Here is a 26,806-nt window from a genome sequence, read left to right as displayed (position 1 = left end):
GTTGCCTCTCATTTCTGACAAAACACCTATAATGAAATTCTGACGCCTCTTTCTCAACTCTTTCTTAGGCTGAAAATCTTTGAACATTCTCACACTTGTTACACTATATAAAGACCCCAGTACATCTACACCCACCTCTTCCTTTTCTGGGCTTTAAACCTTTATAGATTTTTTATTTTTTTCTGTGTGAGTAATAATACAGTAATACTTAGCTCTTCTAGGGCCAGATCCTGCACCCATTCAACTCAATGGCACAACTGCCATGAATTCTGTTGGTTCAGAACTGATCTGAACAGTGCTCATCTATAAATATTGGAGCTGGGTGAGTATCATTAACTCACTTTACGGGTGGGAGAAACTGAGGTGGAGAGGATGAGTTTCTTACTGAAGGTCATATGGCAGATCAGACCAGAACCCAGCTCTGTGGTGCAGCTGCATGCTGAGAATACATGTCCATTTCCTCACAATTGCACTCAAAAGAAATACCTAACTTCACATCTTATATTCTGCAAGTGTAACTTATTATACACACAAGCCATTACATGTGTATGTTCATTTGTAACTAAGGACCGAGTTAAGGTTTTTTTGTTGAGTGTGATTGCAAGAAATTGGGTGTGTGCTTTGAGCATCCTATGTTGGATGTGAAAAAGTGAGTTTGTGCAGCCGCAAAGTCTGTGAGTGTGTTTGGGCATTAATTGGGTAAGGTCTCTGAGTTGTGCTGGATGTGAATCCTAAAGTTACCAGAATGGGTGGTTTTTCTGTTTTTTGTGACTGTGTTGATGGGAAGTACATTTGAGCAATCCTAACTCTTTTGTAACTATTTTCTTGTGTGGGATATGAACGACAATCAGAAAAATTCCTCCCTAGAGAGAGGAAGCTCATCTTTAAACTTAATACCACAAAAACTCTAGTAGTGAAAAAAATCATTGCTAAAGTTCACCTCTTTGCCTTCTTTGGAACTGAAGAGAGTATAATAGGTTTAGATCTCAAAGAAACAGACATAAGTTGTTCGGAATCATGTTTGAGATCCCTCGTGAGCTTTGTTAGACCGGTTGTGACCATTATACAATTTGTTTAAATAAAAGTAAAAAGATAGGTAACAAATACTATAATTGAAACGAAGATGTTGGTAAAACATCCATCTATGTTTGTTCTGACAAGACAGTTCTAATCATGAGTTGCTCATCTAGAAGTAAAAGATAATAGAGGAAGGAAAATGTTCTCTATTAGCCAGCTTTGACTCCTCCTCAATTACATTCCATGACACCCTCCTCTCTCTCAGCCCTGTATATTCCTAGCTCTCTCAAAAAAGATCTATAAATGGAACGAACTATAAAGCCTGTGGCTTGTTTAGGAACGGGGTAGGAGAAAGCTTTTACAGTCTTTGTTCTCACTACAGTGGCCAACCAAAACCTGCTTGCAACTATATTTAAACTGAGGTCAAATAAAATTTGCTTTACAAATGTTACTCAACATGCAATGAAGATGGGGCTTTAATTGACAAAATTCAGCTCTAAAAAGAGAATGGTCTGCCATCTTCACACTTCCTTCACCTCATATTTGACAGCTCAAATTATGGCCCTCGCTGCACAGGGCAATGGTCGAGTTTAACAACAATGCTAACAACCGGGCCATGTCTACACTAGAGACTTTACAGTGGCACAGGTCTCCCGTGTAGCTGCTCTATGCCAGTGGGAGAGACCTCTCCTGTCAACATAATTAAACCACCCCCAACGAGCAGCAGTAGGTGTGTTGGCAAGAGCGCGTCTCCCACTGACGTGGGGCGGTCCGCACCAGCGCTTTTGTCAGTGTAATTTATGTCGCTCAGAGGGTTGTTTTTTCATACTCCTGAGTGACATAAGTTATATTGACAAAAGTGCTAGTGTAGACACAGCCTTCAAATGTGGCTGTGCTGAGCTGCTCCATGTGGGACTGGAGACCAAACTGCATTATAATATCGTGTAAAAACGTACACTGACTATCTAGAAAACACCACATCTCCATTTTGGAGCCCCATCATCTAGCAGACTTAACCCCTTCCCTCTGTGGATTGCATGGGAAAGTCCTGACTACCCAGTGAAGGTGGCTATTAAACAACATGGCTTCTATTAACAACTGTGTGATAAGATTCCGTCATTCATTGAGGGCAGCTTCTAAATGAAGATACATGGCATTATTTAAACAATCAAGTGTTGTTTTATATCATGATGTACTTCAATTAGTGAAAACAGTCTGTCTGCCAGGCTAAGATTAAGGGCCTGTGTACCCCAGAAGGGTTTGGCTGTGTGGCTTAATGTGTAAACAGCAGCTTGTGCTGGGCTCAGGATCGACTCTAGTTCTCCTTGATGCGTTTCCTACAGGGTGTTATTAAGCACTTCATCAGAATAAGACAGTCTTCCAGTAGGTCTGTGGGTGTCTTATTTTTTCTTTAATTCAATACACTATTGAGAAAGCCTCTGAATTTAATTTTTCTGTCTATCTGGCTTGCAGAATTTACATAATTGGTTGCTTGTGCAGTATTTCTCTGCTATTCTTTTTGATATCTCTGTACTGTGTGAAATGTCTTAGCAATTCCCCTGATGCCATCTTGTCCACAGTGCAGTGTGCGGTCACAAAACCCACAGCCCTACAGCAAATGAATTATTGTAGTGCTGATGGAGATGCAGGTGACTGGGGAAAAATAGCTTTCAAAACTAACTTACTGAACTGCCATTCTCTTAGCTCTCTGGGAAATTGCCCTCCACCCACCTTTCTTTTCAAATCAGCCCAAAGAGATGAACATGGCATCAGGAAGAATAAGAATGTATTATTATTAGAGATCCTTAAATAAAACCAAACACCTAAGATGATACCAAAATATACCTTGGTCCAAATGCTGCAGTTAGGGTGACCAGATGTCCTGATAAAATTGGGACTGTCCTGATTTTTAGGCCTTTGTCCCGCGTCCTGATCGATGTTTGTTCGGGACTCTGTTTTTTTTCTTCTCTCTCTGCTTTTTTTTTTTCTCCCCCGGTGGGACTCCCCAAAATGTGTCCCGATATTTTCTTCATCCCATCTGGTCACCCTAGCTGCAGTCTTGAATCCTTACTCAGGATTATGGGTCAGTGAACAGGAAACACAACTTTTTAGATAGGAGACATTTCTCCAGTAATCTTGTTCATTAGCTCAGCCCTTGCTTTTACAAAAATAGGAGACAATTCTGCAATATCCTCAGATATGCAAGCAGTCTTGCTGAAATAAGACTGCTACTGAACATAAGGGGTGTAGGCCCATGCTACTTATTTACATAATATATTGAGTTGTAGATTATCCTTCTAAATTCCCCTTGAACATTGATGTATATAGCACTCAGACCTCTGTGCCATTAAAATACAAGCTAGTGAGCTCGTTATGCAAAAAGAAGACTTTAAAAATAAAAGGACGCTCTCCTACTGTGTTTCTGTCATCCACTAACATTCTGCTGCAGTAAACAGAATGTTAGGAAGTAGTGACACATTCAGCAGCACAGCGGTGTGTCCAGCTTGCAGTGTTCAGCACCCATCGAGTGTTTAGTGTGTTAGGTAAAATTACCTCCTTTTTTCTTTCCACAGAAGATAAACCTTCGGCCATTCGGCTCACAGAGTTTCTGTGAGTATTCTAGGATACTCTTCCCATTTAGGATGAGATTAACTTTTATAGATAGTTCCTTGATGTTGTGTCCTACGCAGAAAACAGAAGGAGAGTTCAGGGAGAGAACTGTTTGGAAATTGAGCTGCTATTATTTATTTTACAATGAATTTATTAATTAAATTAATTAAGTAATTAGTTTATTATTTATTTTAAAAGGATCCTATTCTTTTCTTATTTAGGCCCCAATTCCACTGAGAGTTCCTGAAACCATAGAACACTATGCGATACAGAAACTGCCCTGTACTGTCCCTGGTGGTAGATAACAAGACATGTAGTGAATGAAGAGTAGCTTCCTTTTGAGCAGAGGTTCTCAAACTGGGGGTCGGGACCCCTCAGGGGGTCACAAGGTTATTACATGGGGGGTTGTGAGCTGTCACCCTCTACCCCAAACCCTGCTTTGCCTCCAGCATTTATAATAGTGTTAAATATATAAAAAAATGTTTTTAATGTATAAGGGTGGGGTCGCACTCAGAGGCTTGCTGTATGAAAGGGGTCAGTACAAAAGTTTGAGAACTCCTGCTTTTGAGGCTACTGGATTCAAACTCTGCAGTCAGGGGTTGTGAACCAGCATGTGCAAGGATTGTAAAAGAATCCTGAAACTTATCTCGCTTGTGACCCCCGAAAACAGACATGCCCCCAGAAGTCTTTGTGCTGCACACGAGTGAGCGCAAGGCCAGTGTAGCCACAGCAACTCAAGTGTTATTTCGCAGTGTGGCCCCTTTCACTCTCTAGCTAAGCTAACTCCCGAAGAGTAACTTGAGTTAACTGTGCAGCGAAGAAAATACCCGAAGGACAACCCCCTGCCCGAACAAGTTTACAATGTGAACAGGCTGACAAAGGGTGGGAGGGGAAACAAAGGTGCAGGAGTGGGGAGGGGTAAGTGACTTACTCAAGGTCACACAGTAGGTCAGAGACACAGCTGAGAATAGAATCTATGCCTCCTGAGGCCCAATCTGTGTCTGAGCCCCTGGACCCTCTCATGAGAGCGATAAACCCTCTCATGTATTATCAAAAGCACTTGGTTACAATTCATCAGACCCTCCTTAACACTGACACATGCACAATGACGTATCTTATTTGTAACACTCAAAAACAGCACTTTACTTACTTAAGACCGTTGCAGCTCTGATGTTAAAAGTATTCATTAAGATATTGGAACAACCATCGATGCTAAGAGCAAAATCTTGCACGGGATCTGTCAAAAGGTAACAGGCAACTGATTTTTACTTTTATTTCCAATGCATGGGAACTCTACTTCATAAAAAATGATAAAAGAATAAAATACTTTTGAAAATCAAGTCACACATATTTTCTTTGAAATCCTCCCAAACATAATCCCCAAACTCCAACATCATGTGGCTAAAGGATTAGACTGCTGTGTGCTTATTTCACCGACATCACGCTAATCCCAACTGCGTTCGCTTTCAGTCGGAATGTGGCTGGGACCTGTTGTGGGAAGAGACCACTCAAAATGGGAGTTCAGGAATAGCAATCAGGACTCAGTTGAAACGAGAGTCCTTGCACAGCTGCACTTCCCAGTGTCTCTAAACCAGGGCTGCCCAGAGGATTCAGGGGGCCTGGGGCAAAGCAATTTTGGGGGCCCCTTCCAAAACAAAAAAGTTGCAATACTATAGAATACTATATTCTCGTGGGGGCCCTGCGGGGCCCTGAGCCTGGGGCAAATTGCCCCATTTGCCACCCAATCTGGGTAGTCCTGCCCTAAACTCTCATTCCCGCTATCACAGTGACTTGTGCTTAATAATAATAATTAATAATAAAGAGTAATATAATTATTATTTATTTTTCTATTTGTATTGCAGTAATGCCTAATAGAGCTGGCCGGGAAATTTAATTTGGGTCTGTGAAAGTTTTTGGAAATTTTTTCATCCTGAATCATGACAAAAAGCCAAAAACTCATTTTTTTTTTCCGGAATTGAAATCTGTTTGTTTTTTCACCATTGAAGCATGATGTTTCTGAAATTAAATATGCCTCCAAGCTGGATGCTTGGGAGCTGGGGTACAACAAACACTGGCAGAGGCTTTCTGAAATTGACATGATTCTTGTCAGTTTTACTGCTGCCTATCAGTGAATAGCAGCATGAAACTGACCAGACTCTTGTGTAAATTCAAATCCTCTCCCTCTCCCTACATTCCTGCTTTCTAGCCATTAGGACCTGGCCAGTCCTTAAATTATTTAATACTTTAAGGCTTTGTCAACATATCCATTTCTGATGCTGGGTGTCGACAACAATTGCAGCTGAGCCAGTGCTGAATCTGGTTTAACTGCAAGCGTAGACTAGCGGTTCTCAAACTGTGAGTCAGGACCCCAAAGTGGATCGCAACTCCATTTTAATGAGATCATCAGGGCTGGCATTAAACTTGCTGGGGCCAAAGCCCCACCACCCAGGGCGGAAGCCTGAGGGCTTCCGCCCTGGTGGTGGGGCTCAGGTTACAAGCCCCCTGCCTGGGGCTGAATCCCTTTGGCTTTTGGCTCCCACACCCAGGGCGGCAGGACTTGGGCAGGTTCAAGCTTTGGTCCCCCTCCTGGGGTCATGTAGTAATTTTTGTTGTCCGAAGGGGGTCACGGTGCAATAAAATTTGAGACCCCCTAGCGCAGACCAAAACAAACTTGTTCAGAACATTTCAGAAACCATGGGTGACTTCAGGGGAAGTTGCCTGGTGAATGAAAATTAGGTCACTTAGGTGCCTAGCTAAGGACTTAGGAGCCTAACTTTATGCTCCTATTTTTGAAAACCTTAGCCCAAGTTTTATAGGTGACATTTTATTGAACTGAAAATGGTGGGATAGGGACAGTTTCACATCTTTGCAATTCTAGTGGGGTACCATTTAGGGGGGCAAAGTGGGGCGGGAGTTTTGTTCAGGAGGTGTGCAAGCTCCCAAGTGGAGCTCTTAGCTACAGCACAGCATTAGGGCTTGGCTACACTGGAGAGTTGCAGCGCTGCAAACCCACCACCAGCGCTGCAACTTACTCACTGTCCACACTTGCAAGGCACATACAGCGCTGCATCTCCCTGATTGCAGCGCTGGCTGTACTCCTGCTCTGCTTGGGGTATAAGGATTGCAGCGCCGGTGATGCAGCGCTGCTCCGCAAGTGTGGCCACCAAAAGCGCTGTAATTGGCCTCCAGGGTATTAGGAGGTATCCCAGAATGCCTGTTCAGCCACTCTGCTCATCAGTTCGCATTCTACTGCCCTGGGTTCAGGTGACCCGCCCTTTAAATGCCCCAGGAATTTTTAAAATCCCCTTCCTGTTTGCTCAGCCAGGTGTGGAGTGCAATCAGTGAATCTTTCTGGGTGACCATGCCTCCATGCACCAAACGAGCCCCAGCATGGAACAATGGCGAGTTGCTGGACCTCATCAGTGTTTGGGGGGAGGAAGCTGTGCAGTCACAGCTGCGCTCCAGCCTTAGGAATTACCATACCTATGGGCAGATATCAAAGGCCATGCTGGAAAGGGGCCGTGACCGGGATGCAGTGCAGTGCAGGGTTAAAGTGAAGGAGCTGCGGAGTGCCTATTGCAAAGCCTGCGAGGGAAACCGCCGCTCAGGTGCTGCCCCCACGACCTGCCATTTTTACAAGGAGCTGGATGCGATACTTGGGGGTGACCCCACTGCCAATCCGACGACCACGAGGGACACTTCAGAGTGGGGGGGTGGGTTAGAGGAGGGGGAAGAGGAGGGGGTTGAGGAAACCGAGAGTGAGGGTACTGGGGTGAGGGGAGACACCCCGGAGTCCCAGGAGGCATGCAGCCAGGAGCTCTTCTCAAGCCAGGAGGAAGGTAGCCAGTTGCAGCAGCTGGAACTTGGTGAAGGAGAAGCAGAGGAGCGGGTTCCTGGTAAGCAGCTTTTAGTTTCAGGATGCAAATGTTTAGGGAGAGGAGGGATGGTTAGGGCTGCATGCATGCATGCCTAGATGTGGAATAGCCCATTGATGTGGTCTATCACGTCGCGGTAATCGGCCTCAGTAATCTCTTCAAAAGTTTCAGCCAGAGCGTGGGCAATGCGCTTGCGCAAGTTTATAGGGAGAGCCACTGTGGTCCTTGTCCCAGTCAGGCTAATGCATCCGCGCCACTGTGCCGCAAGGGGTGGGGGGACCATTGCTGCACACAGGCAAGCTGCATAGGGGCCAGGGCGGAATCCGCATTGCTGTAGAAGACCCTCCCGCTCTTCCCAGGTCACCCGCAGCAGCGAGATATCTTCCAGGATTAACTCCTGTGGAAAATGTGGGGAGAGTGTTCAGTGTAGGTGCCCCCCGCAGCATTTTGCTCTCCCCAACGCACAGAAACCCCTGTACATCCCTGAAGCAATCATTACTCACCATTTCCTGCCTCCTGTGGGTTAGGTGTGCTCTGTTTGGTATGGGAAAAGTATGCTAAAGTGAAGACTGTCAGCTCCTTCACTGTGTGGGAGTAACTGTCTGGATGAGATTATAAACAATGCAGCCTGTGTCCTGTTTTAACTGTTCCCATTTCTGTCTTTCGAACAGTGTCCTTGACTACTGGACTGCCCGCATCATCCACTGGGCAGAGGCTACAGAACCTCAGGAAAAAGCCACGAAAAAGCAAAGAAGACATGCTTAAAGCAGTGATGGATCACTCTGCCAGAGAGAGTAAAAAACTGCAGGACTGGAGACAAAGGGAAAGCGTGCTCCACCAGAGAAATGCAGTGGCCAAGAAGAAAAGCACAAAGCAGCTGATAAGCATCCTGGCGCGCCAAGCGGACTCTATCCAGGCGCTCGTAGCCATGCAGGCAGAGCACTACCGTGCCGGCCCCCCCGCCCCATCCCAAAGCTCTTTCCCTTGTGCCCCAATGTCAGCTCCAAACCCCCTTCCCCAGCATCCAGGTTCTTACCATCACCAGCTGCCCCCAAAACCTGTACCTTCACCAACCAGCCCTGAGAACTATGACCCTTACCCTCTGCACTCAGCCCCCATCACCATGCAGTATTTTCATCCTGAAGTGCAGCAGTCATTGCAAAGCACTCCAGACAGGACATATTCAAACCTGTGACTGTACAATTCACCACCCTACCCCCCCTGCCCTTTTAGGTTCCCAAAATGTTGTGTGTCTGTCAAGAAAGTTATTTTCTTTTCAATAAATGAATTCTTGTCTTTGAAAACAATCTTTATTATTGCAGAAAGTGAAATATACCTTAGCCCAGGAAAGAAGCATGCACTGCAAATCATTTTAGGAAAAACAGATTCCTACTATTGTAACCATTGCACTTCACTCTCGTGCAAGGCACCAAACATCACTGTTGGTTTTCAGCCTCAAATTCCTCCCTCAAGGCATCCCTAATCCTTGTAGCCCTGTGCTGGGCTGGGTCACTTCAGCCTCCAGGCGTTGAACCTCGGAGGTCCATTCCTGACTGAATGTTTCACCCTTCCCTTCACAAATATTATGGAGGGTACAGCATGTGGATATAACCACAGGGATGCTGCTTTCCCCCAAGTCTAGCTTCCCATAAAGAGATCTCCAGCATCCTTTTAAACAGCCAAATGCACACTCCACAGTCATTCGGCACTGGCTCAGCCTGTAGTTGAACCGGTCCTTGCTCCTGTCAAGCTTCCCTGTATACGATTTCATGAGCCAAGGCATTAACGGGTAAGCGGGGTCTCCAAGGATCACAATGGGCATTTTGACGTCCCCTACTGTGATCTTCCGGTCTGGGAAAAAAGTCCCGGCCTGCAGCTTCCTGAACAGGCCACTGTTCCGAAAGATGCGTGCATCATGCAGCTTTCCAGGCCAGCCTGTGTTAATGTCAATGAAATGCCCACGGTGATCCACAAGCGCCTGGAGAACCACAGAGAAATACCCCTTCCTATTAATGTACTCGGATGCCAAGTGGGGTGGTGCCAGAATAGGAATATACGTCCCATCTATCGCACCTCCACAGTTAGGGAAATCCATTTGTGCAAAGCCATCCAGAATGTCCTGCATGTTCCCCAGAGTCACGGTTCTTCTTAGCAGGATGCAATTAATGCAAACTTGCATCAACACAATTCCAACGGTCTACTTTCCCACTCCAAACTGGTTCGCGACCGATTGGTAGCTGTCTGGAGTTGCCAGCTTCCAGATTGCAATAGCCACCTGCTTCTCCACTGACAGGGCAGCTCTCAATCTTGTGTCCTTGGGCCGCAGGGTGGGGGCGAGCTCCTCACACAGTCCCATGAAAGTGGCTTTTCTTATCCGAAAGTTCTGCAGCCAGTGCTTGTCATCCCGGAATTCCATGACCATGTGATCCCACCACTCAGTGCTTGTTTTCCGAGCCCAAAAGCAGCGTTCCACGGTGCTGAGCATTTCCGTGAATGCCACAAGCAATTTAGTGTCACACACGTCAGGCGACTCGATATCATCGTCGGATTCCTCAGTGTCACATTGGAGCTGAAGGAATAGCTCAACTGCCAAACATGATGTGCTGGCGACAGTCATCAGCAAAGTCTTCAACAGCTCGGGCTCCATTTCCCACAGAAATTGCGCTGCACAGAGACTCACAATGGCACCAAACGTGGATGAAAAAACTGTGACTGCTGGGATGTGAAGTGATGCACCACGAGGCATTACAACAGGAAGCAGAATGATCCGCACCCTTCCATCCCCTTCCCACAACCCATGGCGCCAAAATGGGACGAGGTGCTCTGTGGGATAGCTGCCCACAATGCACCACTCCCAACCGCGCTGAAAATGCTGCAAATGTGGCCACACTGCAGCACTGGTAGCTGTCAGTGTGGCCACACTGCAGCGCTGTCCCTGCACAGCTGTACGAAGACAGCTGTAACTCCCAGCGCTGCACACCTGCAAGTGTAGCCATACCCTTAGTATGAAATGTAAGCTCTGCAGAGGAGATGTGCCCCTGGGGCAAGGAGTCAGCATTTTGTTTACAAACAGAGGGAGGGTGATTAAGATAAGGAAGGGCTGGTGATTAAATTAAGGATCTGGAAGTCTAGCCTGTAAAACAGGAATCCCTGGGGAAGTGGGTGGCTGGGAGGGAGGAGGTTGTTTTAGAGATAACATAGGGGACTCAGAAGAAATACAGCCAAGCCCTCTGAGCCAAGGTTACATTCAGAAAGGGGTAGATTTAGGGACGTATGTGAAAAGAAGGGGCCAAAACCAAGGGAAGGGATAGCAGTGGTATAGAGAACTTTCCACTCTATCTGTATGTGGCCCCATGACCGTAGTGTCCGAGCGCCTCACAAGGTCTAAGCTATTTCTCCTCACATCCCCTCGGTGAGGTAGAGCAGTGCTGAACATTGTACAGATGGGGCACTGAAGCACACTCATTCTAAAGGCCAGATTTTCAAAGGCACCTAGTATGATTTTCAAAAGTGCCTAGAAGGTTAGTTGCTTTGTAAACCCCACTAGATGCCTAGCTGCATCTTTGGGTGCCTAAAAGATTTTGAAACTCTGTCCTTAACATACTGGCCTAAGATCATGCAGGAAGTCTATGGGGAAGTAGAACTCAGGTCTTTCAGGGAAAACTCCTTGTCCAGCAGATGAGCCTGTCTCTCTGCTGCATGCTGCCAAAAAAAGAGGACTCTGATAGATGAGAATAAAACCAAGGTGGCCAGTTCTCTGAGACTCCAGCAAATGGTCCCAGGAGATTAGGCTGGATGCCTTGGTTGACAGCATGAAAAGCAGCACAGAGGTCAGGAAGGATGGAGAATGAGAGTCAGATGAGAGGAGATCACTGACCTCCCAAGAAGTGGCAGATTCTGTCCCATGCTGGGTTGTAGAGCAATGACTGCTGTGCAATTTTACGTTTTAACTGAAAACCATTTTGTTTTGTCATTTTTTTGTTCTGAGTTCGAGAAAAGGAAGGAATCAGAAAATGTCATAAAAGTATCAGATGTATTTATGCCTCAAATCTTAGGGTTTCAGCTGTATCCAGGCCAATTCCAGAACAAAGAATAGAAATTTAATCCACAGAATCCATTAAGTTGATTATTATTATCATAATTTGTATTATTCACTGGGCACCATCTGTATGCTCAACACTGTTCAGAATATGTCAGAAAATGTAGTCCCTGAGCCAATGTGTATAAAATGTGTAGCCCTGGATAAGAAGGCTTAGATATTGAAGTATGAAGTATATAGTTATTAAGCACACATTGATATTTATGAATGGAGCACTGACGGCAATAGAAGTTTTACTGGATTAAGAAGTAAAAGATTTGACCCTCCAACTTTTTTTCAAGAGGAAGAGCTCCCCAGAGCTCCTGTGCCTGTTTATTTTCCTTTCCTGCCTGCAGTGGCCCTGATAAACCTCAGAAGTCTCAATTTTTTTCTCATCTTTAAAATGTGGAATTTTCTTGTTGTTTTGTTTTAAATATTCTCTTGTGAGAACTACAACTCAATCACTGTAGTGTTGTGTTAAGAGACTTTTAGAAAGTAACTAGCCTTTAAATAGAAATAAAAGCAATGTTGCCAACTCTCATAATTTTGTCATGAGTCTCATGATAATTATTGTTTTCCTTAAAGCCCCAGCTCCTGGAGTCAAGTGGATACGTGATGATTTCAGAACATAAGAACAGCCATACAGGGTCAGACCAAAGATCTATCTACTCCAGTATCCTGTATTCTGACAGTGACCGATGCCAGATGCCCGAGAGGGAATGAACAGAACAGGTAATCATCAAGTGATACATCCCCTGTCACCCATTCCCAGCTTCTGGCAAACAGAGGCTAGGGACACCATCCCTCTCCTTCCTAGCTAATAGCCACTGATGGACCTATCCTCCATGAACTTATTTAGTTCTTTTTTGAACCTTGTTATACTTTTGGCTTTAACAACATCCTCTGGCAAGGAGTTCCACAGGTTGACTGTGCGTTGTGTGAAAAAATACTTCCTTTTGTTTTAAACCTGCTGCCTATCAATTTCATTTGGTGGCCCCTAGTTCTTGTGTTATGAGGAGTAAATAGCACTTCCTGATTTGCTTTCTCCACACTAGTCATGATTTTATAGACTTCTATAATGTCCTCTCTTAGTTGTTTCTTTTCCAAGCTGAAAAGTCCCAGTCTTATTAATCTCTCCTCATATGGCAGTTCCATACCCCTAATAATTTTTGTTGCCCTTTTCTGAACATTTTCCAATTCCGATATATCTTTTTTGAGATGGGCAACCACATCTGCACGCAGTATTCAAGATGTGGGCGTACCATGGAATTATATAGAGGCAATGTGGTATTTTCTGTCTTATTATCTATTCCTTTCTTAATAATTCCGAACATTCTGTTTGCTTTTTTGACTGCTGCTACACATCGAGTGAATGTTTTCAGAGAACTATCCACAATGACTCCAACAACTCTCTCTTGAGTGGTAACTGCTAATATAGGCCCCATCATTTTATATGTATAGTTGGGATTATGTTTTCAATGTGCATTACTTTGCATTTATTAACACTGAATTTCATCTGCCATTTTGTTGCCCAGTCACCCAGTTTTGAGAGATCCTTTTATAGCTCTTCGCAATCTGCCTGGGACTTAACTATCTTGAGCAATTTTATATCATCTGCAAATTTTGCCAGCTCGCTGTTTACCCATTTTTCCAGATCATTTATGAATGTATTGAATAGGATTTGGCCCAGTAGAGACCCCAGGGACACCACTATTTACCTCTCTCCATTCTGTAATCTGACCATTTATTCCTACTCTTTGTTTCCTATCTTTATACCAGTTATCAATCCATGAGAGGGCCTTCCCTCTTATCCCATGACACCTTACTTTGCTTAAGAGCCTTTGGTGAGGGACCTTGTCTGAGGCTTTCTGAAAATCTAAGTACACTATATCCACTGGATCCCCAATATCTACATGCTTGTTGAAGAATTCTAGTAGATTGGTGAGGCATGATTTCCATTTACAAAAACCAAATTTACTCTTCCCCAACAAATTATGTTCATCTATGTATCTGACAATTTTGTTTTTTTACTAAAGTTTCGACCAGTTTTCCCGGTATCGAAGTCAGGCTTACCTGCCTGTAATTGCTAGGATCACCTCTGGAGCCATTAAAAAAAATTGGTATCACATTAGCTATCCTTCAGTCATCTGGTACAGAAGTTAATATAAATGATAGGTTATAGACTACAGTTAGTAGTCCTGCAATTTCACATTTGAATTCCTTCAGAACTCTTGGGTGAATATCATATGGTCCTGGTGACTTATTACTGTTTAGTTTATCAGTTTGTTCCAAAACCTCCTCTGACGACCTCAGTCTGGAATAGTTCCTCAGATTTGTCACCTAAAAAGAATGGCTCAGGTTTGGGAATCTCCCTCACATCCTGAGCTGTGAAGACCGATGCAAAGAATTTATTTAGTTTCTCCGCAATGGCCTTATCGTCCTTGAGTGCTCCTTTAGTGTCTTGATCATCCAGTAATCCCACTGGTTGCTTAGCAGGCTTCCTGCTTCTGATGTACTTAAAATTTTTTTGCTATTACTTTTTGAGTCTCTTTTGGCCTTCCTAATTATATTTTTACACTTCATTTGCCAGAGTTTATGCTCCTTTCTATTTTCCTCACTAGGATTTAACTTCCACTTTTTAAAGGATGCCTTTTTGCCTCTCACTGCTTCTTTTACTTTGTTGGTTAGCCACGGTGGCACTTTTTTTATTCTCTTACTATGTTTTTTAATTTGGGCTATATATTTAAGTTGAGCCTCTATTATGGTGTCTTGAAAAAGTTTCCATGCAGCTTGCAGGGATTTCACGTTTGGCTCTGTACCTTTTAATTTCTGTTTAGCTAACCTCCTCATTTTTGTGTAGTTCCCCTTTCTGAAATTAATGCTACAGTGTTGGGCTGCTGTGGTGTTTTACCTGCCTCAGGCTGGTGCAGTATAAACTGACGGAGCCTTGGCCTACTAGGATGTTTCCAAAGTTAAATGATCTATTCCAAGCTTGGTGAACTGCAAAAAAGTGATTCTAGATTATTCTACAATTGTTTCAATTGTTGTAATCAAGAGTTAGGGCTTGTCTACACCACGCAGCTTTTAGCGACAAGGCAGTGTCGACACAGTCTTGTTGCTAAAAGTCAGCGTGTATAAATGCTCTGTGTTGGTACTTTGTCAGCAAACTTCCAGCCCCTCGAGCTGCGTTAGCTTTGTTGGTGGGAGAGCTCTGCGGCCAACAAAGCTGCATTCACACTGCCACTTGCTTCTGCAAAACTTTTGTCTTTTGCGCGGGGGGGGAGGGGGGGCCTTTTTAAATTACCCATGAAAGACAAAAGTTTTGTCGACAATGTCATAGTGTAGACAAGCCCTCATTACAAATTAAGAATATACATTAAAATTTTAAATCTAACCAGTGTCTCTTAAGTGACTTGACATAAGATGTGAGAACATGCTAGTATTAGAACTAAGTGGGTCTAATATTTAATTCTCTTTTTTTATATAGGAATTAGATACAGCTAATTTCTAAGTTATTATCTGTAAAAAAAAACCCTAGAGTTTTCAGGTGCCTAAATAGCCCTGGAATCATGGTTAAAGTTGGCCCCTCACCCCCGCCATCAAAATCTGAAATGGCCCCCCAAACTGGAGTCAAGATTGTCTTCTGTGAGGCTGCGTTGATGTAGCAGCAGTGCATTGTGTTCCAGTTTGAATGCTTCTTTACAATGGTCCTCCCCCTCCCACAGGTTTAAACTATATGTGTGACTGGAAGGTGGGGCCAGCAGGGATGAAAGTGTGGAGGGAGCCTGTAAGCAATGAAGTCTGGTGACTCAAATGCACAAATGGAAAGGAAAATGCAAGAGGCAGTAAAAAGAAGATGGGTGAGTACCCTAAAAAATCCCCAAACAACCCTAGACCAGGGAAGCATGTAAGCTCTCCAAAGGACCACCCAAAACTTAATTTCTGTTCTTAAAAATAACTATAAAATAAAGCAGTGAGACAAAAAAGGCAATGATATTTGCCCAAGGCTTCATGCTAGTGAGCTGCATTTTGTTTTTTCTTTCAATGAACAAGTTGCTTTAGTTGTGTGACGGACTAGAAAAGGACGATGGCGCCAAAGGAGCTGTTTAACAGTTACACAAGAGTCAGAGGGACCTGATGGCTTATTTTTTTTTCTTTCTGTCACTTCCTATTTTGCAACTTTGGTTTCAAAAGTCATTGCAATGAGGTGAAAAGAGCCGTTTCTTGCTCTTGTGGGAAATATGGTTTTAGACTTCTCTTTTCTCTAAAGCATCTAGGGCCCTCTCCCCACTTTTCTCTGTCCCTTCTCAGGGGTTGGTTTCCTCTTTGCTTCTGCAAGTGAATCTCTCACTTCTGTATTTAATGCAAAGTGTGATGATAAAGTTTAGAAAGCAGCTGCTCAGATTTTGGACTTTTCAGGAGTCAGTGGATCAAATGTATCAACCATTGTTACTCTAGGTGCTGCTGCCACTGCTTTCTGTAACATGTTGAGCTTGCATAAGAGCTACAGATGGTTGAATGGTTAAAAATTCCAACGCAGAAGTTTTCATAGGGGGACACAGTTACAAAATGATATTGCAACAAATACAGTTTGGTTTTGCTCTTTTAGATGGGACTGGTCTGTTTCAACTGAATCATGGCACAAAGGCTGGTCAAAATTTTTTGGTCAAAACTGTTTTTCAGTGGGAAACTGGGTTTTTGACAAAACGAAGTTCTTCGTGAAAGGTGTCAGCTTTTCCTGGAAAAGGTTGACTTTTAGTTGAAAAATTGAACTTATAGGAGTTACAGTTCAAGTACCTCATGCCCCTGTTCTCCTTCATGGACTGGGTTCCTCAGCTGGACTACCTCTTCCATGATGTGCTTTGGCCATGAGACTCCCATGAGACACCACAGTGGTTCTACAAGAGGCGAGACTGTGGTGCATCATGCAAGATGTAGTCTGTCCAGAAACCTTGGCTGTACAGGAGAGGAGAATGGAGGTCTGAGGCCCTCAAATGACAGCTCACATGAGAACATGCAAGGGAATTTCCCAAAAGAAATTTTATGGCTTTTGACTTTTTGCTGAAAAGTCAAAACTTTCCACTGGGGGTGGGAACACACATTTCTGACCATCTCTCTATGATACATAAGTTTAGGACTTTACAGTCCGACATGATAGTTCTGTAGTGGAGATGGGACCTCTTGGTAGCAGTTCTTCCTGAGTAAGGTGAAGGTAGGATGAGCTGCAGTGCCTGTGAGAAGTAGGCAGAGTGGGTGCAGCTAAAGGAACTTAGAGAACCCAAAGTACGCTTTTTTGGTTGTTAAAATAAAGATGTCTGCAAATTTTACTGTGCCCAGGTAGCTATGTAGCTGATAGGAGAGTCTGTTCTGCTTTTTCTGTACTGGCCCTTTAAATGTGGAGGAATTCCCTGTCTCCTACAGGAGCAACTGTGAAGCAGCTACCATTTTGGTTTCAGATGCACAATGTTCCAAGAGTGAATTAATGTATTTTGTCTCATGGAGATTTTATACTGGTTCTTTCTTGTTTGCCTCAGTCAGAAGTGACTCATCTAGACTGAATTTTTTTTTTACATGTTATGTCTTTCACATACCCAAAGCAAAAACATTTACCTTTTTGACTATAAAATACATGATGATTCCCTTTCCTGCACCACTTCATAGTGCACAGTACTGTATGTTCCCAGATCCGAGTCGTTCCTCCACCCACTCCTTCAATCTGTTATCTCTTCCATAATTAAAGCTAGAAACTCTTCTTCAGGTTTCAGATAGTTTGCTATTCCAGTTCAGCTTTGATATGTTACCAACATTTGAAATGATGATTGCAATTTTGCAAAAACATTTAGCTTCTCCGCAAGTAAACGCTTAATGGAAAAATAGGCATTTTTATGTCTTTATATTTTTGCTTGAGATGGGTCTGAGTCCCAGCGTTAGGAACTAGAGCGGAATTTCCTCAAGGTATAGGGGTGTCTAGATCTGCAGTTTGGGTTCAAGCCTATCTCTAGTTCTGACTACTTTCACGTGACTACTTTCAAGTACAAATGCTCAGCTAGATCCTCAGCTGGTCTGAATGGTTGACTGCAGCTGAAGTTCTGTCCTCTTCTTTGAACATAATAGGACCCACGGATTCTACTAAGGTTTCGATTGTATTCAAAATTGAGTTTGCAGCTTTTGCCAGGGCCGCACTGCTCTTTTTGAGCTAGAATTTGGAACCACTGTTGACTCTCTGCTATTCATCAGCCATCAGTTGGAACACTACCCACTGATCTGACAGATCAGATACAATAGCACTTCTCTCATTTCACTACTTCCTGAATGTTTATAGGGATATTCCTTGCAGTCCGTATTTATATATAGATTGCCTGGCACATTGCGTGCCGTGGCACCATAATGCCGGACTTCAATCTCGTTTGACATTCCTTGTAGCTGGTAGGTGAATTCTGTTGGATTATTCTGGAATAGTGAGTAGACCATCCAGGGGTGAAAGTAAGGTAAATTACTTACTGATATGGGGGCCTGGCTCTGGGCCCCTGGAAGGAGTGGGGCCTTGGGTGGAAGGGGTGGGGGTCAACCTCCCCTAGCCAGCCCTTCCACCCTGCCTGGCCCGCACTGCCAGGGGCTCTGGCCCCTGCCGTGGTAGTGGTGGCCAGGAGCCCCAGGCCTTTTTAAATCACTGGGCCCTGGAGCAGCTGCCCCTTTTGCCTCCACCCATCAGCGGCCCTGGAGTGGGGGCAAAAGGGGCAGCAATGTTAAAGCGCTGCGCTTAATGTGACCTGTGTACGGGCTGGTACTGGCGGCCACTTCTTATTGGTACACCGTACCGGCCCATACCGGCCCACTTTCACCACTGAGACCATCCAAAAAAGACCGTTGGTTGGAGTTTCAAAGAAATTCACTTGATACATTTAAATAAAAGATGTATTTGTCTTGTCTTGTTTTCCTTAGCAGGCCTCACATCACTGTGACTAACACAACATTGCATAGGTGCTGCTGCACCCCCTGGCATGAAGTGGTTTCCATCATATCCGGCGTTTACAGTTTGGTTCAATGGCTCTCTGTACCCCCCACTATACAAATTGTTCCAGCATTCCTGCAGCATTGCAGAAACTGGACTGCCACAGTAGAAAAAGTTCTGTTCTAATAATTTTGATGGTCTGTTCTAGAATTGTGCTTGTCTTTTTCCCCCTCTTGTTGACTTTGCTCTGGGTCCAATTTCACCTTGAAGTAATCTGATATTGCCTCAAAATACCACTGCTTCCAAGTCATTATAATAAATGAGTGCAGCAGATTAGAGGCAGCAATCACGTGAGCTTTGTGGTGCTGGTGTGACAAAGTTCACGTTTCTGCACATCTCAGAGCATTACAGAAGCTCTCCAGTATGATTCTGGTACCTTTTGGCCTTTCAAAATCACACTTTTGGGAGCTGAGAAAGAATGCAATTGTATTGAATGGCTTTATTAGGGTCACACAAGGACAGTACAGTGCTGCAGGAATTGGAAATGAGCATGATGGAAAAAATACTTAGCACTTAAACAGCACTTTTCACCTTCAAACTCTTAACAAAACTAATCCTCACAACATCCAAGTGAACAAAGGAGATAAAGAATGATTAACTGTTTTGGATGCCATAATTTATGCATTCCCTCAACACTTCCCTTTTAATGTCTATTTGAATAAATTAACCTGAACCCTCAGAGAGAGATTTGAAATGCAGTGGAACCCGCTCATAGTGAACTGAGATGGTCTCTGTTGAAGCAGAATGAAAGTCTCAGATTATGCACATGTACACTCTATTTAATGAACCTCCATTTAGGACTTGCCTTCACTCCAAAACTGGACCATGCTGGAACATGGTTGTGAAGAAAGGAATTAGCTGATGCTGTGCTGACGGTCACTTTGCATTCAGTGTAGAGCAGAACAAATTGTATAAACTCATGTCCACTAACGGTGATTAAACCCTCTGTAGCTCTGCAACTGAAAGGGTTTAATCATGATTAGCTCACACCCTGGCTGAGCACACTTTGTCCTGGTCTACAGTGACCTTAGAGTCACGGTCAACATTGAGTTTGCTAATTTGAATCTTCAAGTACAGGTTGGCATTTCACTTAGCTCGGGGGTGCACTCTGAAACTCAGTGCAGAATTCCTGCTGGGTCCAAAACCCCACAACACTTTGGCTCATGTAGGAATCATAGAAGTGGAGTGGGAGGAATGTCACATGTTTTTGGGGCTGTAAAGGACCTGTGAACCCTGCTGCAATAGTGCTGCAAACTCATGTGATATTTAGTGTATTACTTAAAGCCCCAGCTCCTGGAGACATAAGAACGGCTGTACCAGGTCAGACCAAAGGTCCATCTAGCCCAGTATCTGTCTACTGAGAGTGGCCAATGCCAGGTGCCCCAGAGGGAGTGAACCTAACAGGCAATGATCAAGTGATCTCTCTCCTGCCACCCATTTCCATCCTCTGACAAACAGAGGCTAGGGACACCATTCTTTACCTATCCTGGCTAATAGCCATTTATGGACTTCACCACCATGAATTTATCCATTTCTCTTTTAAACACTGTTATAGTCTTCGCATTTACAACCTCCTCAGGTAAGGAGTTCCACAAGTTGACTGTGCGCTGCGTGAAGAAGAACTTTCTTTTATTTGTTTTAAACCTACTGCCTATTAATTTCATTTGGTGACCCCTAGTTCTTGCATTATGGGAATAAGTAAATAACTTTTCCTTATCCACTTTCTCCACATCATTCATGATTTTATATACCTCTATCATATCGCCCTTTAGTCTCCTCTTTTCCAAGCTGAAGAGTCCTAGCCTCTTTAATCTTTCCTCATATGGGACCCTCTCCAAACCCCTAATCATTTTAGTTGCCCTTTTCTGAACCTTTTCTAGTGCTAGAATATCTTTTTCGGGGTGAGGAGACCACATCTGTACACAGTATTCGAGATGTGGGCATACTATGGATTTATATAAGGGCAATAATATATTCTCAGTCTTATTTTCTATTCCCTTTTTAATGATTCCTAACATCCTGTTTGCTTTTTTTGACCTCCTCTGCATACTGTGTGGACATCTTCAGAGAACTATCCACAATGACTCCAAGATCTTTTTCCTGACTCTTTGTAGTTAAATTAGCCCCCATCATATTGTATGTACAGTTTGGGTTATTTTTTCCAATGTGCATTACTTTACATTTATCCACATTAAATTTCATTTGCCATTTTGTTGCCCAATCACTTAGTTTTGTGAGATCTTTTTGAAGTTCTTCACAATCTGCTTTGGTCTTAACTATCTAGAGCAGTTTAGTATCATCTGCAAACTTTGCCACCTCACTGTTTACCCCTTTCTCCAGATCATTTATGAATAAATTGAATAGGATTGGTCCTAGGACTGACCCTTGGGGAACACCACTAGTTACCCCTCTCCATTCTGAGAATTTGCCATTAATTCCTACCCTTTGTTCCCTGTCTTTTAACCAGTTCTCAATCCATGAAAGGACCTTCCCTTTTATCCCATGACAGCTTAATTTACTTAAGAGCCTTTGGTGAGTGACCTTGTCAAAGGCTTTCTGGAAATCTAAGTACACTATGTCCACTGGATCCCCCTTCAAAGAACTCTAATAGATTAGTAAGACATGATTTCCCTTTACAGAAACCATGTTGACTATTGCTCAACGGTTTATGTTTTTCTATGTGTCTGACAATTTTATTCTTAACTATTGTTTCGACTAATTTGCCCAGTACCGACGTTAGACTTACCAGTCTGTAATTGCCGGGATCACCTCTAGAGCCCTTTTTAAATATTGGCATTATATTAGCTAACTTCCAGTCATTGGGTACCGTAGCCGATTTAAAGGACAGGTTACAAACCTTGGTTAATAGTTCCGCAACTTCACATTTGAGTTCTTTCAAAACTCTTGGGTGAATGCCATCTGGTCCCAGTGACTTGTTAATGTTGAGTTTATCAATTAATTCCAAAACCTCCTCTAGTGACACTTCAATTTGTGACAGTTCCTCAGATTTGTCACCTACAAAAGCCAGCTCAGGTTTGGGAATCACTCTAACATCCTCAGCCGTGAAGACTGAAGCAAAGAATCCATTTAGTTTCTCCGCAATGACTTTATCGTCTTTAAGCGCGCCTTTTGTATTTCGATCGTCAAGGGGCCCCACTGGTTGTTTAGCAGGCTTCCTGCTTCTAATGTACTTAAAAAAACATTTTGTATTACCTTTGGAGTTTTTGGCTAGCCGTTCTTCAAACTCCTCTTTGGCTTTTCTTATTACACTCTTGCACTTCAGTTGGCAATGTTTATGCTCCTTTCTATTTGCCTCACTAGGATTTGACTTCCACTTATTAAAGGAAGTCTTTTTCTCTCTCACTGCGTCTTTTACATGGTTGTTAAGCCACAGTGGCTCTTTTTTTAGTTCTTTTACTGTGTTTCTTAATTTGGGGTATACATTGAAGTTGGGCCTCTATTATGGTGTCTTTAAAAAGTGCCCATGCAGCTTGCAGGGATTTCACCTTAGTCACTGTACCTTTTAACTTTTGTTTAACTAACCCCCTCATTTTTGTATAGTTCACCCTTTTGAAATTAAATGCCACAGTGTTGGGCTGTTGAGATGTTCTTCCCACCACAGGGATGTTGAATGCTATTGTATTATGGTCACTATTTCCAAGCGGTCCTGCTATCGTTACCTTTTGGACCAGCTCCTGCGCTCCACTCAGAATTAAATCTAGAGTTGCCTCTCCCCTTGTGAGAAAAGTGATTATGTGTGAATCCTAGCTTTCATTTCTGAAAGAGTAGATTTCTAGTCCTCATTCTGGTTGCAGATAAAAGCTTGAAAACGTGCAACTGAAAGTTTCAAACCGAGAAGATCCTAAAAAATGTATTTTTTTTAAAGCTCCTGATATTTAAGCTAACGTCATTATTTTTTTTCAGCTAGCTGATGATATTTAAGCTAACGTCATTCTGACTCATGAGTATCAAACATTTGCAAATAGCAATTATGTACAAAAGGGCTGGATTAAGTGTGGACACTGCAGGCTTATGCCTGAGGTCCCAGCTCCCAGGGTCAAGTGATTATATCAGAATTGAAAAAGGGAAAGTTTCTAGACCTCATAGTTGCTCATAAAAGCTTGAAAAAACAGGTTGAGGTAAAGGGTATGTCTACACTAGAAACGCTACAGCAGCACAGCTGCAGCATAGACACTTACTACAGTGAAGAAAGAGATTCTTCAGTCGCTGTAGTAAATCCACCTCTCTGAGAGATGGTAGCTAGGTTGACAGAAGGATTCTTCAAACGTGTCCTCTACTTGCTACATTGGCTTCCCATAGAATTTTGAATGAAGTTCAAGGACTCAGTCCTTACTTCCAAAGCTCTCTATGACCTGGGCCAAGAATATTTAAGGTTCATCCAAAGTTCCAGGACAAAGAACTTGGTCAGCAACTACCCTCCTCTGGCACAATGAAACTCTCAACAATAAGAGTAATGCTCATCAGTGTGGGAGCTTGAACCTTCCCGGGAGGGGGTGGTGGTGGTGGTTTGAGACTGTGGAACAAACTCCCCCAGGACCTAAGGACCATCACAAACTGCATCACTCGCTGTTCCAAGTGCAAGGTCCATTTCTTTGACGTTGCCATCTCTAACATAAAGCAAAAAGCAAAAAGCACTGTACCAAAACTAGAACCTCCACTCCATACACTTCTCCCTCTGGGGAGCAGATGAGAGAATAAATCACACATGACAAATGTGTAGTCATGTTGTTTAATGAACACATGGAAGGTATCATTGTATGTCGCTCACCATCAATGCTTGCCATAGTGGTTTGAGAATGTCCTGTTTCATGTATGAAATAGAACCAAAGAGTCCTACAAAGGGTCCTGTGGCTAGAAATGCATACAGCACTCTGGATGTCGGACTTTATTGCTAATTACGCACAATAGTGTCTGGCTGCAAGTAAATATACCAGATGTGTCCCATTTTCCAGGAATGGGTTGAAATCAGCCACAAAGGTGGGGCAATAAGTTGTAATCAGCACCGTGTGACCCTTAAGGAAACTGCTTGACTTGCTGCACTACCTGCCATTGAATCATTTCACAGAAATCTTTCATTTTCAGATGAAAAGAAGGCCAGTATATGAAATTCATTTTGTGGCAGTTCTTCAAATCTCTAATAAGAAGCTCTCTTGACTCTGCAAGTAACATCCAGGAATGGCTGGTGTTTAGTGCTTAGCAGGGTCAGCATCACTAAAATCTCCTCCTTAAGCAGACTTGATTAGCACTGTGTTACTCAAGTTTTATGCTGTTGTAACTCCCATTGAAGTCAGTGAATCACATCCTCCTCCTGAATGAGAAGACATCAGAGCCCAGAGAGGTTTTTTTTCTGGATTATTTTAGATGGTTCCTATAAACTGATTGTACATCTGCCAGGGGAGTCCACTCCCATTTAGAAAGCCCTGCTCTCATGGTAACTGAAGGCATCTCTGGAGGGTTGAGAGCTATACTAAAACCTGTATGTGCAACATTCTCTAAATGAGGTAGAATGGAAGTCTCTAGAAGGTGTATCTTGTGGTACACCTAAACAGTAAATTTACCATGAGACTGCTCACAAAACACCATTGTTCAGTTCTTGGTCTTTAACATTCGTATGAGGTGGATGTGCTTTTTCATGACCTCCACTTCACACAACAAAGAGAGCTAATCTCAAGGTCTTACTGGATATCTGGTATAACTTTGGCTCACCTATTTAATACTAAACCTGGCCACCATAAAATATTCCAATTTTGCATGTCTTAACAAAATCACAGGCTCCTTACAGTTCTTCTTGATGCATTGTACTCTGCAAATATAATTTAGAATACTGTTTTGGCATTGTTTAATTATGTCTGGGTAGTCCCATGCTTTTTCATAGAGGGAACCATATCTTAATATTAATTGCCTTGTGGACTACTTCCCCTACTGTTTGCGATCCCTTAATGTCCCTGTGGCAGCGACAGCAATTGCCTACGTTGGAAAGGAGTTAGTTGGAAATACTATCTTTTAATGCAATATAGCAACTAGAAATAAGGAGGAATGACTGACACCATGTGATGAGTCATCTCTCTGGGGATCAAGAGCCAGATGGGCATTCAAACTGTCACACCAAGGTATTTTGGATAGTGCAAATGAAAACATTTTCAAGGGAAACTCTAGTTCTTTGATTGTTGTCCATTAGGACTCGATGCTAGAAAAGACCAGTGGGGAGCTGGTTTCATGTGGCTTGGAATAATTCAGGAACAAAAGCAATTACAGGAGACTGCTTGAGGAAAATAAATAAATAATTATGAAGCATCTGGCTCAATCTAGCTGCCATAAAACAATGAGTAATGGAGAGAGAACCTTCTTTTATCAAGTGCATGATTTAACATTTACCCTGTAGAAGCAGGAAACAAGAGTTTTCCCCACCCACTAACTTCTCCCTAACAGCTAAAGCTCCCAGCAAGCTTATTTCCTTTAATTAAAAAGAGAGTCCATGTTCAGATAACATATACACCAAGGGAGAGAGACCAGCAATCTGATTTAACTTGGAGTGATGGGAAAAGCAGAAATTGGTGTTATGTAAAATTAAAGTTGCTGCAAAGATTAATAAAGAAGATAACCCGTTAGCATGGTACTACTGAGTGATCAAAGATAGTCATTCTGGGTTTATAAAATATGATCCCATGCTTTACAGATCTGCTTCATATCTGACAGCTCATGTTGTTGCTTCTATTAAGAAAAAAAATTGGAGCTGTAAACACTGTGTATTTGGTCCTCAGGAAGCCTTCAATTCATATGGCAAAGACCTTTGGGGGATGGGAAGAGTAACTGATCTGGACTCTACTAAGGGCATATCTACAGTAGAAATGCTACAGCAGCACAACTGTAGTGCTGCAGCTGTGCCTCTGTGGTGTAAACACTTACTCCAGTGGTTTGTCTGTCAGGCCTGGTCTACACTTTGGCGGAGGGTGGTCAATCTAAGATACGCAACTTCAACTACGAGAATAGCGTAGCTGAAGTTGACGTATCTTAGATCGACTTAGATTGACTTACTTTGCGTCCTCGCAGCACAGGATCGACAGCTGCCACTCCCCCGTCGACTCCGCTTTCGCCTCTCGCCCTGGTGGAGTTCCGGAGTCGACAGGGAGTGCATTCGGGGATCAGTGTATCGCGTCTAGATGAGACACGATACATTGATCCCCGATAGATCAGGGGACCAGATTGGCGGGTAGTGTAGACATACCCTCACTGTAGTAAATCTACTTCTCTATGGGCATGGCTACACTTGCAGATGTAGAGCGCTGGGAGTTAAACCACATTCTGAGACCACTGCCATGTGTTTACACTGTCAGATTCAAGCATGCTGGCATGGCCACATTAGTAGCTCTTGCAACACCACAGAGAGCAGTGCATTGTGGTAGCTATCCCAGCATGCAAGTGGCTGCAATGTGCTTTTCAAATGGGGTGTGTGTGGAGTGAGACAGGTAGTGTGTTGTGTGTATGTGGGGGGAGAGAGAGTGGGTTTTTGGGGTGCTGAGAGTGTGTCAGCATGCTGTCTTGTAAGTTCAGACAGCAGCAGACTCCCCCTTCCCCCCACCTCTCGCTCTCACACACACTCACAGCAGCAACATTCCACAGTAATGGCTTGCTTTGTCCCGGAGCAGATAAGTATGCTGGCTGTCAGAAATGGAGCTTTGAAAGGGGATATCCACATTCCTACAGCTGGTTCCAAAACAATGAGAAGAGTGGCCACTTGACTTCAGGGGATTATGGGATGTTTCCAGAGGCCAATCACAGAGCAGTAATGCAACACTTCATTCACACTGATGCCAGGGTGATTCAGCCAGGGCGCAGCAAGCTTTATGCTTCTCCTGGAGGTGGATTACCAGAAGCACTGCAGCTGCAGAGTCCAGGTGCTCTAAGTGCCTTGCCAGTGGGGATGGGTCATGAGTTAGAGTGCCTGGGGCTTCTTTAATGCACTCTAACTTGCAAGTGTAGCCAAGCCCTAAGAGGTGGTAGCTAAGTTCATGGAAGAATTCTTATGTCAACCTAGTGCTGTTTACACTAGGACTTAAGCCAGCTTAATTATGTCACCCCCCTGAGCAACATAGCTAAGTCAACCTTACTTTCTAGTATAGACCAGCCCTCGAAGTGAAAGTATTCCGAATTGCATGGATAGGGTTTGTTTTTTTTTAAAAAAAGAGATGATTA

At 43.4% G+C, this 26,806-nt stretch overlaps 1 protein-coding gene across 1 annotated transcript in view; it reads right to left on the bottom strand.

Annotated features, from left to right (window-relative positions):
- LY86 (lymphocyte antigen 86) overlaps positions 1-26,806 on the bottom strand; it is a 46,442-nt gene that overhangs the window by 10,549 nt on the left and 9,087 nt on the right. Inside the window, exons 2-3 of the mRNA XM_030552346.1 lie at positions 4,778-4,864; positions 3,571-3,699 (exon numbers count right to left, since the gene is read on the bottom strand). Coding sequence (XP_030408206.1) covers positions 3,571-3,699; positions 4,778-4,864 — 216 coding nt within the window. The remainder of the gene's footprint in view (positions 1-3,570; positions 3,700-4,777; positions 4,865-26,806) is intronic.

Source organism: Gopherus evgoodei, chromosome 2, assembly GCF_007399415.2.
Source record: "Gopherus evgoodei ecotype Sinaloan lineage chromosome 2, rGopEvg1_v1.p, whole genome shotgun sequence".
Classification (NCBI taxonomy): Eukaryota; Metazoa; Chordata; order Testudines; family Testudinidae; genus Gopherus; species Gopherus evgoodei.
Note: the sequence above shows the minus strand (reverse complement) of the source record. Positions and strands in the feature narration are given on the sequence as shown.